This window comes from Saccopteryx leptura, chromosome 9 (assembly GCF_036850995.1).
Source record: "Saccopteryx leptura isolate mSacLep1 chromosome 9, mSacLep1_pri_phased_curated, whole genome shotgun sequence".
NCBI classification, from domain to species: domain Eukaryota; kingdom Metazoa; phylum Chordata; class Mammalia; order Chiroptera; family Emballonuridae; genus Saccopteryx; species Saccopteryx leptura.
In genome coordinates, this window is record NC_089511.1 from 75942947 (window position 1) to 75956234 (window position 13288).

Below are 13288 nucleotides of genomic sequence, written 5' to 3' on the forward strand. Positions count from 1 at the left end.
TCATACACTGTTGGTGGGAATGTAAAGTAGTACAACCATTATGGAAGAAAGTATGGTGGTTCCTCAAAAAACTGAAAATAGAACTACCTTATGACCCAGCAATCCCTCTACTGGGTATATATCCAAAAAACTCAGAAACATTGATACGTAAAGACACATGCAGTCCCATGTTCATTGCAGCATTGTTCACAGTGGCCAGGACATGGAAACAACCAAAAAGCCCGTCAATAGATGACTGGATAAAGAAGATGTGGCACATATACACTATGGAATACTACTCAGACACAAGAAATGATGACATCAGATCATTTACAGCAAAATGGTGGGATCTTGATAACATGATACGAAGCGAAATAAGTAAATCAGAAAAAAACAGGAACTGCATTATTCCATACGTAGGTGGGACATAAAAGTGAAACTAAGAGACATTGATAAGAGTGTGGTGGTTACGAGGGGAGGGGGAAAGGGAGAGGGAAAGGGGGAGGGGGAGGGGCACAAAGAAAACTAGATAGAAGGTGACAGAGGACAATCTGACTTTGGGTGATGGGTATGCAACATAATTGAACGACAAGATAACCTGGACTTGTTATCTTTGAATATATGTATCCTGATTTATTGATGTCACCCCATTAAAAAAATAAAATTAATTAAAAAAAAAAAAGAAGGGAAAAGGGGAAGGGTGGAGAAGCAGGTGGTCGCTTCTCCTTTGTGCCTTGACCGGGAATCAAACCCGGGACATCCATATGCCAGGCAGACATGCTACCACTGAGCCAACCAGCCAGGACCTTAATATTCTTCTTTCTACAAATCTTTTATTGGAAATTTGAAAATTAACTGGGTACTTGCTGATATTAAGGAATTATTGTTTATTTTTTAAATACAATAATAATATGTGGTTACGCTTAAGTTGTCTTTCAGAGATACACACTAAAACATTTACAGATGACATTATATAGTATCTGGGATTTGCTTCAGAATAATATGAAAGGCAAGTAGATGAAAGTATAAATGAAATAAGATTCATCATAAATTTATAATGGTTACAGTTTGATGGTGTGTTCCTTGGAGCTTATATTTCCTTTTGTATGTGATTAAAATTTTAAAATAATAACTCTTAATAGATGTTTAAGTCCCTCTTATTTTAAACATGAAAGCTAAATTCTTAATCTACTGGTAAAGCTTTGCTTTATTGTACTGGTTATGAGAATTTTTTTCTTCTTTCTATTAATAGACTGAGGATGTTAAAGAGATAGCGAAAAAGACGCAAGCTTTGCCAAAGGTGAACTCAAGGAGGCAACGAGTCGTGATTTTCACCCAAGGGAGTGATGACACTATAATGGCTACAGGTACATGTGCAAACTACCTGAGAAAACCAGTATTATGGAGAGTAATAATTTATAACAAAATTCTATATTCTTTCTATTATAATTTATTCAAAACAATGTACTTTTTTTTTTTACCACTTTAACTTATTTTGCTTACACACACACACACAGACCCTGCTTCTGGCAACCACCAATTTTTTCTCTGTATCTGTGAGTTTGGGGGTTTTTTAGATTCCTCATGCAAGTGGGATCATATATTATTTGTCTTTCGATGTCTTGACATTTTTATTTAGCATAATGCCTTCAAGGTTCATCCATATTGTTATAAATAGAAGGATTTCATCTTTTTTTTAAGGCTGAATGGTGTGTGTGTGTGTGTGTGTGTGTGTGTGTGTGTGTGTGTGTATACATACCATATTTTCTTTATTCATCCAACATATGGGCCACTTAAGTTGCTTCCGTGCCGTGGCTATTGTAAATAGTGCTGCATTGTACACAAGTGGCAGGTATCATTATGAGTTAGTGTTTTCATTTCCTTCAAATACCCAGAAATGGAATTGTTGGATCATATGGTACTTCTATTTATAACTTTTTGAAGAAACTCCATACTGTTTTCTACAGTTGCTATACCAACTTATATTTCCATCAACAGTGCACAGAGGTTCCTTTTTATCCAAGCATATTCTTGCCAACATGTATGTCTTGTCTTTTTTATAATAACCACTCTAACAGGTATGAATGATCTCAATTTGATTTTGATGTGCATTTCCCTGACGATTAGTGATGTTGAGCACCTTTTCATACACCTGTTGACCATGTGTATGTCTCCTTTTGGAAAATATTCATTCAGGTCTTTTTGAATTATTTTCTGTTCTGTTCTATTTATTTTATTTTGTTTTGTTTTGTGCTATTTAGTTTTATGAGTTCTTTACACACCTTGGATATTAGCCCCTTATCATATGCACATATTTTCTCCCATTCCATAGGTTACCTTTGCATTTTGTTGATGTTTCCTTTGTTGTGCAGTATTTTTTTTTAGTTTAATTTAGTCCCACTTGTTTATTTTTGCTTTTGTGGTCTTTTCTTTTGGTGTCAAATCCAAAAAGTTGTCATTAAACCAGTGTCAAAAACTTATCCCCTGTTTTCTTCTAAGAGTTTTATGGTTTCAGCTCTTACTTTCAGGTCTTTAATTTACTTTGAGATGATTTTTTTATATGTTGTAAGGTATTGGTCCACTTTCATTCTTCTGCATGTTGCTGTCCAAATTTCCAAACACCAGTTATTGAAGAGACTATTATTTCCTCATGGTATATTCCTGGGTTTCTTGTCATAAATTTATTGACCACATATGTGTGGGTTTATTTCTGGACTTTCTGTTCTGTTCCATTGACCTATGTGTCTGTTTTTATGCTAGTACTGTACTGTTTTGATTACTGAATCTTTGTAATATAGTTTGAAATCAGGAAGTGTAATGCCTCCATCCTTGTTCTTTCTCGATTACTTTGGCTATTTGTGATTTCATATAAAATTTAGAATTTTTCTTCTATTTCTATGAAATGTACCTTTTACAGTTTGTTTTTTTTTCCATTTTTCTGAAGCTGGAAACAGGGAGAGACAGTCAGACAGACTCCCGCATGTGCCCGACCGGGATCCACCCGGCACGCCCACCATGGGGCGACGCTCTGCCCACCAGGGGGCGATGCTCTGCCCATCCTGGGCGTCGCCATGTTGCGACCAGAGCCACTCTAGCGCCTGAGGCAGAGGCCACAGAGCCATCCCCAGCGCCCGGGCCATCTTTGCTCCAATGGAGCCTTGGCTGCGGGAGGAGAAGAGAGAGACAGAGAGGAAAGCGCGGCGGAGGGGTGGAGAAGCAAATGGGCACTTCTCCTGTGTGCCCTGGCTGGGAATCGAACCTGGGTCCTCCGCACACCAGGCGGACGCTCTACCACTGAGCCAACCGGCCAGGGCCCAGTTTTTTTATTTTAATAAATAAATGTGTGTGTGTATACGTCTAGCTCAGTAGAAATGGTTTTATTTTCAAGAAGATAATTTATTAAAAATCAGCTGAGTAAATCTTTCTTGATTTAATTTATTTACTTTGATATTTTGGAGATATTGTCAACCTAGAAATGTCTCTCCTGAAGAACATATACTTTCATTACCAAATACCCATGCTCCAATAAAATAAATTTATCCAACTATAAACAAATATAACCCAGATATAAGTTATTTCCTCAGTTTTAAATTTGAAGAAGAAAAAAACCTCACTTCTGTTTTTACATAGCCAATTATTTTATGGCACTCAAAAAAATAAAATAGGAATTTCATTTAGTCAATAAACATTTTATTGATTAAAATGATTAATATTGTCAATATGATACTACATACTATTAAAGCCAAAATACAAACCTTGTAATTCTGTTTGAACCATTAATATGAATCAGTTAATTAATAATTATTATAAACAGTAGTAATTATTACCTTTGCTGAACACTGAATTATTTTATTACTCTGCTGAACACTAAAACTTAAGATATGAACCCTAAAGATCTAACTCAGAAATAAAATTAATGGACATCAATATATGAATATAAGAAAGTATAATTATACTTTTTTTTTAAGTGAAATGAGGAGGGATAGAGAGACAGACTCCCTCATGTGCCCCAACTGGGATCTACCCAGCAACCCCCATCTGTGGCTTATGCTCGAATCAACTGAGCTGTCCTCAGCATTCATGGCCAATGCTCGAGCCAGTCTAGCCACTGGCTATGAGAAGGGAAAAGGGAGAGAATGGGGAGAGAAGGGAGAAGAGAAACAGACGATTACTTCTCATGTATACCCTGACCAGGAATCAAACTTGCGACATCTGCACTCAGGCCAGCCAATTCTCTATCCACTGAGCCAACGGACCAGGGCCAATTATACTTCTTAATTATTGGTATAAATTATGTCAGTTTTATTAGCTCAGGGAAGGAAATAAGCTTGAAGAAAGATTTTATAATGATTATGAAGTAAATTTTTGTTGAACTAAATATTAAGCCTGAAAAAGGTTAACAAAGGAATTACTGTCAAATTTGGGGGAATAGGGACACTAGAATTAATTCATCCCAACTTTATTATTTTAAAACTGTCAAAAGCAAGACTCAGAGATTTACTTCAAAAATATTTATTTTAAAATAATTGAGTGAGTAATAAATGGTGAAATGGAATTACAGATGATGTAAGATTCATCATGAGTTAATAATTGTGGAAGCTGGATGATAGATATATCGGGGGATGGTCATACAGTTACATCCACTTGTGTATATGTTTAAAATTTTCCATAATTAAAATATTTTTTTAAAAACCAGAAAGACAGAAAATTAAAAATTAACTATTCAAACAAAATTCAGAAATATTAAGTGATTTATTTTCCCCCACATATATTGATATCCTTGCTAAACCTTGAATTCTAGGAAGTATTTAAAGAAAGGAGGGCAATCTAGTTAAAGAGGATCATGTGATCAAAGACACCACATACTCTATAATCTTTTATTGTTGTGACAGGAAAAGCTATGTTGTTCATTTGTACAAGAGAAAAAAGAAATAAGCCATGAAATGATAGCCCTGCATTGATAATAACTATCTGAATTGCTGTCTTTCTAGATAGTATGTGGCCTATTCCTGTCTTAGCAGTGAACACCTTCTGGACAAGTTAAAAACATGCAGACTTCTTATCTTGTAAGAACTGCTGTATTTCCTTCAGATTCTTAAAATGCTATTTGGTTGCTCTTTACAGAGACATTTATTTTAAGGCTTAATTCCAGATATACATATTGTGCAAGTGGCTTGTGAATTAGCACAAATTTCCCAAAATTGAAACCTTTAAAATTAGCCTCCTCTTCCTCTGGCTGAAATTGTCAATTCATTTTGTTTTTTATTAAATATATTAAACCATCCTTAGGAATGTTAACCAGCAGGAATTTGTTTGAGGAAAGACACTGGTAATCTTTGCTGTTTCTACTATATGAAAATGAACTAAATTAGAGGATGTACTATATCTGCAGTGCATGATAAATACAAGATGGATGGAGAATCTGTTCAGTGGTGTCAGCTACAAAAGCAAACATGATAAATGTTAATGCAGTTTTGAGCCCTGGGATAAGCTATTCAGTGCACAAGCATAGCAGAATCTCTTTGCTATGTTGTTATTCATGGCAGCCAAATAAATGTCAATAATAAAAGAGAATTAAAGATTTTCATTTCCCAGAGGCAATCCTCTAATACAGCTTGATCTTTCATTTCATTTGTAATTCGTTCTCATGTCAGGATGCAATCATTCGCCAGGCTCTGGGTGTCATGTTAAGTCATTTAATAATGATTAAGAACATAAAAATGCTTGGCCTGTGGGGCAATCCACAGAAGAGATGCCAATTTGTTATTGTTTTTCCTCCTTTCCTCTTGAATATGGATCAGCTTTTTCCTACCTCCTAGCATTAAAATACTACATGGAAAATGGGGAGGGAAAGTGTCCCTTAATTTACCATAAATGACATTCCAGAATGGCTAACACACTTATTAAAACACTAATTAGGAATCTTTGTTCCTTAAACCTCACACTGTAGAGTATTTTTAAATGATCACTGCTAAGTTTGTGGCATTTAGCAGTAATCTAACAAAATCAGTTTCCTTAGTATTTATTTAATTCTAGACTTTTCTCCTTTTGAGATATAGATATACTTTCTCTTATTTTATAAGTGCTCTAATTTGCCTGTGAATTTAAAGTCTTTTCTGCTTACCCTATATTTTGGCCACCTCTGTTTCAGTTGTATATCCATACTCCATATCCATTCAGCCCAGTGGTTTTGTCACATATCAGTCAATCAGTCATTGTTTCATTGCTTGCAGGCTAATTAAGTCCCAAGCTTTGGAGGTGGTGGGGTGAGGAGGGTACTGAAAAGTCGTAAGAGTTAGAAGCTGGGAATGAAGGACAGGAAAGAAAAGATGATTGTATTTGTTTTTATCCTTTTAATGTTGAATGACTTTTTTAGGTATGTTGGAAGTCATTCAAGGAAATCATTTCTGAGTCTATAAACTTAATAAAAATTAAGACTACCAATTTTTATTAACTACTAGACAGTAGGTACTAATGAGGTCTTTGTATATTAACCCCTTATTATATTAAGGATTGTACTAAAGTAAATATTTCTATATCCATGCATACATATATGCACATATATACATATAAGTGTTTATAGAAAGTTTAAATTTCTCCAAGTTGCTGTATTAAATAATATCACTCAAAATTGGGAAAAGCACTAAGACTTGTATTATAAATTTAAAATAATGCATTTTATACCTTGGCCCTTATGAGACCATGAAATGGGTCTACTGAAGAATGAGTTGTAGGCCCTGGCCGGTTGGTTCAGCAGTAGAGAATTGACCCAGTGTGTGGAAGCCCCGGGTTTAATTTCCAGTCAGAGCACACAGGAGAAGTGACCATCTGCTTCTCCAGCCCTCCCCTTTCTCTCTCTCTCTCTTTCTATATCTCCTCTTTCTCTCTCTTCCCCTCCTGCAGCCGTGAATTAACTTGAGTAAGTTGGCTTTGGGCACTGAGGATGCCTCCATGGCCTAACCTCAAGCTCTAAAATAGCTTGGTTGCTGAGCAACAGAGCAGCGGCCACAGATGGGCAGAGCATCGCCCCATAGGGGGCTTGCCAGCTGGATCCATGTTGGGGCATATGTGCCAGTCTGTCTCTGCCTCCCCACCTCTCACTTTATAATAAAACAAAAATCAAAAAACATTTGAAAAAAAAGAATAAGTTGTAGACTTTTCTGAATACTTTCAGAATTCTTTCTGGGCTGTTTTAAGTTGTAATATTGCTTAAAGGAAGAAAATAGATTAGGCCAGAGGTTTTTAATTGGAAGACTGGTGCTATCATATAAGAATCACCTAATTGGCTTTTGGTAAATGCAGCCCTCTCTTCTTAGAAGCACCTTCCCCTCAATCTAATACATCCCTGTGAGGAGTGTTTGAATATACATCCTCAAGAAGAGGTATGAAAATAGGGATAGTGAAGGCTAGAGGAAGGGGGGTATAAGGTTGTGCATTTGTTAGCAGTGCTGCTCATCCTTCATCTCTCACTTTGAAAACCATTGGTGATCTGATAATGTTGCCTCAAGTTCTATGATCCTGTGGTATGGGAAACAGAACATTTTAGCAACTAAGCATCTATTACTTTAATAAGTCAGGCCTTGGTGAATGCTTCTCTTTCTCAATCAATCACAAAGGAACAAGGACCCACCCACTATCACAACTAATCTATATGTCATTTTAAATAGTCTCCTGCCTTTGAGGAGCTTATAATTTAAGGTAGCCACATCATGGTACCCTTAGTCATTTCATTGTAAGTAGGGTTTTTTAAAATTAAAAATAGTAATAATAAGTGAAGTTTTTGAAGATAACTTGTCTTCATGTTACTAAGTCCTAAACTTGTCATGTTTTTTGAAAACACTCAGTGCTGTATAAGATACCAGTTGTGATCTGCAGTTCTGGTAGGCATAAAGCACAGAAAGTGCAACAGGGAAATGCCAACTCTAAAGGAAAACAATCTCAGCAGCTGGAAAAATAATGTCAGCATATCATCATAATTCCTTCTGCTACAAAATATGATAAATCAAATTGAAAATATCTTTTCTACTATAGCCAAACCAACTTTAAATGATGATCTTGTTGGCATAGGTTGGTGGTGGTGTGGATAGAACAAATTAAGTAACATTCTTTCAGAATGTCTGTGTATGGCAATCATAAAAAGAAGTTTTTAACAGATGTGATTTTAAAGATTATATATTTCTAGCCTGATCAGGAGGTGGCTCAGTGACTAGAGCATCGGACTGGGATGTAGAGGACCCAGGTTCAAAACCCCAAGGTCACCGGCTTGAGCACAGGCTCACCAGCGTGAGCATGGGGTTACTGGCCTGACTGTAGGATCATAGACATGACCCCACGGTTGCTGACTTAAGTCCAAAGATCACTGACTTGAAGCCCAAGGTCACTGGCTTGAACCCAAGGTCGCTGACTTGAGCAAGGTGTCACTCTCTGTGCTCTAGGCCCCCAGTCAAGGCTCATATGAGAAAGCAATCTGAACAACTAAGATGCTGCAATGAAGAATTGATGCTTCTCATCTCTCTCCCTTCCTGTCTCTTCCTATCTCTCTGTCCCTATCTGTCCCTCTCTCTGTCTCTCTATTTCTCTCTCTTTCTGTCACAAAAAAAGAATATATATTTCTTACCTATGAATATAAATGACTAAGTTATTAACTCATTTTCCTTTTTTAGATTTTTGTAATTACAAAAGACAAAATTCTTTAAAATTAGCCAAAAGGTTGAAAATAATTTAGAATAACATATATGGGACTATCACATTCCTAGCAAAGTAATAACTGTAGGCCATGGTTTATATGGTTTAGTGATCTCAGGCCTGTCAAGAAATGAGACTTTTTCGCCCTGGCCGGTTGGCTCAGCGGTAGAGCGTCGGCCTAGCGTGTGGAGGACCCCGGTTCGATTCCCGGCCAGGGCACACAGGAGAAGCGCCCATTTGCTTCTTCACCCCTCCGCCGTGCTTTCCTCTCTGTCTCTCTCTTCCCCTCCCGCAGCCAAGGCTCCATTGGAGCAAAGATGGCCCGGGCGCTGGGGATGGCTCTGTGGCCTCTGCCTCAGGCGCTAGAGTGGCTCTGGTCGCAACATGGCGACGCCCAGGATGGGCAGAGCATCGCCCCCTGGTGGGCAGAGCGTCGCCCCATGGTGGGCGTGCCGGGTGGATCCCGGTCGGGGGCATGCGGGAGTCTGTCTGACTGTCTCTCCCTGTTTCCAGCTTCAGAAAAATGAAAAAAAAAAAAAAGAAATGAGACTTTTTCAATTCCCACCTTTCTATCAAAGCTAGAAAGCAAAATGGAAGATAGCCTACACTAGGCAAATGATAGCTCTATTATTATAGCATTTACTGTATTTCTGAAAGGATCTTTAAGTCCAATTTATTGAAGTATAGATTACATATAGTAAAATGCACATATATTTCACTAAATAACAATGAATAAGCACCATATTATTATGTAGAGCATCTTATATAACTTGTTTGAAGTATAATATGCATACAGGATTGGTACAGCTTTTCATTAAGTGAACACATCTGTGTCACTACCACCAAATCAAGAAATAGAACACTTCTAGCACTTTAGAAGCTACCCGTTGTGCTCTCCTCCTAATCATTACCCCTAAAGGTAACCATTTTATTCAGAAAATTAAGTTTAATAGGGTGATTTTGTTATGCTGTGACCAGCGAGTTCCACAAAGACACCAAAGTGACAGAAGAATTTCAAAGAGGAGTTTATTATTAAGCTGGCTGGCTGCACGGGGTTTCAGACTCCAAATCATGCAGCACCGAAGAGTTGGGTACAGAGTTTATAAAGGCTAAAGTGACAAGGAATTTTAATAGCTGCAAGTGACAGATCATAGAAGCAAAACTAGCAGTTAAAGCAAAACTAACGGTTAAAGTAAAACTAGCATTTAGCTTATCAAGAAGCACAAAGTCAGTCCCTGCTTGCTCAGTTTGCAACTTTGCACATACAAAAATTTCAAAATGGTGATTATTAGAAGGCATATAAAATGTTACAGAATACAGGTTTCCACATAAGGGGCTGGTGATCCCTTTTAGGTATATACGTCACTCTTATGACTCCAGGATGGGAGGGCGAGTCAGAGGATTAGTGTAGGAATTTTTAATTAAGGTACATAAACATTATTTCTTTTTTTCTTTCTTTCTTTGTTTTTACATGGACAGAGAGAGGGATAGACAGGGACAGACAGGCAGGAACAGAGACAGATGAGAAGCATCAATCATTAGTTTTTCGTTGCGACACCTTAGTGGCTCATTGATTGCTTTCTCATGTGTGCCTTGACCGTGAGTCTTCAGAAAACCAAGGAACCCCTTGCTCAAGCCAGCAACCTTGGGTCCAAGCTGGTGAACTTTTTGCTCAAGCCAGATGAGCCCGTGCTCAAGCTGGCGACCTCGGAGTCTTGAACCTGGGTCCTCCGCATCCCAGTCCGACACTCTATCCATTGTGCCACCACCTGGTCAGGCAACATTATTTTTTTTTATATAAATACATTTTATTAATGTTAATGGGGTGACATCAATAAATCAGGGTACATATATTCAAAGAAAACATGTCCAGGTTATCTTGTCATTCAATTATGTTGCATACCCATCACCCAAAGTCAGATTGTCCTCCGTCACCCTCTATCTAGTTTTCTTTGTGCCCCACCCCCTCCCCTTCCCCTCTCCCTCCTTCCCTCCCATGCACCCCCTCCCCCCCACCCCCGGTAACCACCACACTCTTGTCCATGTCTCTTAGTCTCGTTTTTATGTCCCACCAATGTATGGAATCATGTAGTTCTTGGTTTTTTCTGATTTACTTATTTCACTCTGTATAATGTTATCAAGATCCCACCATTTTGTTTTAAATGATCCGATGTCATCATTTCTTGTGGCTGAGTAGTATTCCATAGTGTATATGTGCCACATCTTCTTTATCCAGTCTTCTATTGAAGGGCTTTTTGGTTGTTTCCATGTCTTGGCCACTGTGAACAATGCTGCAATGAACATGGGGCTACATGTGTCTTTACGTATCAATGTTTGTGAGTTTTTTGGGTATATACCCAGTAGAGGAATTGCTGGGTCATAAGGTAGTTCTATTTTCAGTTTTTTGAGGAACCACCATACTTTCTTCCATAATGGTACAGCTTCCTACTTTACATTCCCACCAACAGTGAATGGAAGTTCCTTTTTCTCCACAGCCTCTCCAACATTTGCTATTACCTGTCTTGTTAATAATAGCTAATCTAACAGGTGTGAGGTGGTATCTGATTTTAGTTTTGATTTGCATTTCTCTAATAATTAATGAAGATGAGCATCTTTTCATATATCTGTTGGCCATTGGTATTTCTTCCTGGGAGAAGTGTCTGTTCATGTCCTCTTCCCATTTTTTTATTGGATTGTTTGTTTATTGTTGAGTTTTTTTTGTTTGGTTTTTTTTTTATTTTTTATTTTTTTTATTTTTTATTTATTTATTTATTTATTTTTTCATTTTTCTGAAGCTGGAATATTGTTGAGTTTTATGAGTTCTTTGTATATTTTGGATATTAGGCCTTTATCTGAACTGTTGTTTGAAAATATCATTTCCCATTTAGTTAGCTGTCTGTTTATTTTGTTGTCAGTTTCTCTTGCTGAGCAAAAACTTTTTAATCTGATGTAGTCCCATTCATTTATCTTTGCCTTCACTTCTCTTGCCTTTTGAGTCAAATTCATAAAATGCTCTTTAAAACCCAGGTCCATGAGTTTAGTACCTATGTCTTCTTCTATGTATTTTATTGTTTCAGGTCTTATATTTAGGTCTTTGATCCATTTTGAATTAATTTTCATACGAAGGGACAAGCTGTAGTCGAGTTTCATTCTTTTCCATGTGGCTTTCCAGTTTTCCCAGCACCATTTGCTGAAGAGGCTTTCTTTTCTCCATTGTGTGTTGTTGGCCCCTTTATCGAAAATTATTTGACCGTATATATGTGGTTTTATTTCTGGACTCTCTATTCTGTTCCATTGGTCTGAGTGTTTATTTTTCTGCCAATACCATGCTGTTTTGATTGTTGTGACTCTATAATATAGTTTGAAGTCAGGTATTGTAATGCCCCCAGCTTCATTCTTATTCCTTAGGATTGCTTTGGCTATTCGGGGTTTTTTATAGCCAAATTTCCATATAAATATGATGATTTTTTGTTCCATTTCTTTTAAAAATGTCATAGGAATTTTTATGGGAATTGCATTTAATTTATAAATTGCTTTGGGTAATATGGCCATTTTGATTATATTTATTCTTCCTATCCAAGAACAAGGAATATTTTTCCATCTCATTGTATCTTTTTCGATTTCCCTTAACAATGCTTTGTAATTTTCGTTATATAGGTCCTTTACATTCTTTGTTATGTTTATTCCTAGGTATTTTATTTTTTTGTTGCAATTGTGAAGGGGATTACTTTTTTGAGTTCGTTTTCTAATATTTTATTGTTGGCATATAGAAAGGCTATGGACTTTTGTATGTTAATTTTGTATCTTGCGACCTTACTGTATTGGTTTATTGTTTCTAGTAATCTTTTTGTAGAGTCTTTGGGGTTTTCGATGTATAGGATCATATCATCTGCAAAAGGTGATACCTTTACTTCTTCTTTTCCAATATGGATGCCTTTTATTTCTTTCTCTTGTCTGATTGCTCTGGCCAGAACTTCTAGCACCACATTAAATAAGAGTGGAGAGAGTGGACAACCCTGTCTTATTCCTGATTTAAGGTGGAAAGTCCTCAGTTTTATGCCATTTACATGATGTTGGCTGATGGTTTATCATATATGGCCTTTATCATGTTGAGATATTTTCCTTCTATACCCGTTTTGTTGAGTGTCTTAAATATAAAGTTGTGTTGTATTTTATCGAATGCCTTTTCTGCATCTATTGATAAGATCATATGGTTTTTATTCTTTGTTTTGTTGAGTTGGTGTATTACATTAACCGTTTTATGTATGTTGAACCATCCTTGAGATTCTGGGATGAATCCCACTTGATCATGATGTATTATTTTTTAATATGTTGTTGTAGTCGATTTGCCAGTATTTTGTTTAGTATTTTAGCATCTGTATTCATTAGAGATATTGGTCTGTAGTTTGTTTTTTGTGCCATCCTTGCCAGGTTTCGGTATGAGGGTTATGTTGGCCTCATAAAATGTGTTTGGAAGTATTGCTTCTTCTTCAATTTTTTGGAAGACTTTGAGTAGAATAGCAACCAAGTCTTCTTTGAATGTTTGATAGAATTCACTAGTGTAACCATCTGGGCCTGGACTTTTATTTTGGGGGAGGTTTTTAATAGTTTTTTCTATTTCCTC

At 36.9% G+C, this 13288-nt stretch overlaps 1 protein-coding gene across 2 annotated transcripts in view; it reads left to right on the forward strand.

Annotated features, from left to right (window-relative positions):
• ADK (adenosine kinase) overlaps window positions 1–13288 on the forward strand; it is a 657653-nt gene that overhangs the window by 545690 nt on the left and 98675 nt on the right. For both annotated transcript variants that reach the window (XM_066349840.1, XM_066349841.1), the window contains exon 9: window positions 1232–1346. In XM_066349840.1, coding sequence (XP_066205937.1) covers window positions 1232–1346 — 115 coding nt within the window. The remainder of the gene's footprint in view (window positions 1–1231; window positions 1347–13288) is intronic.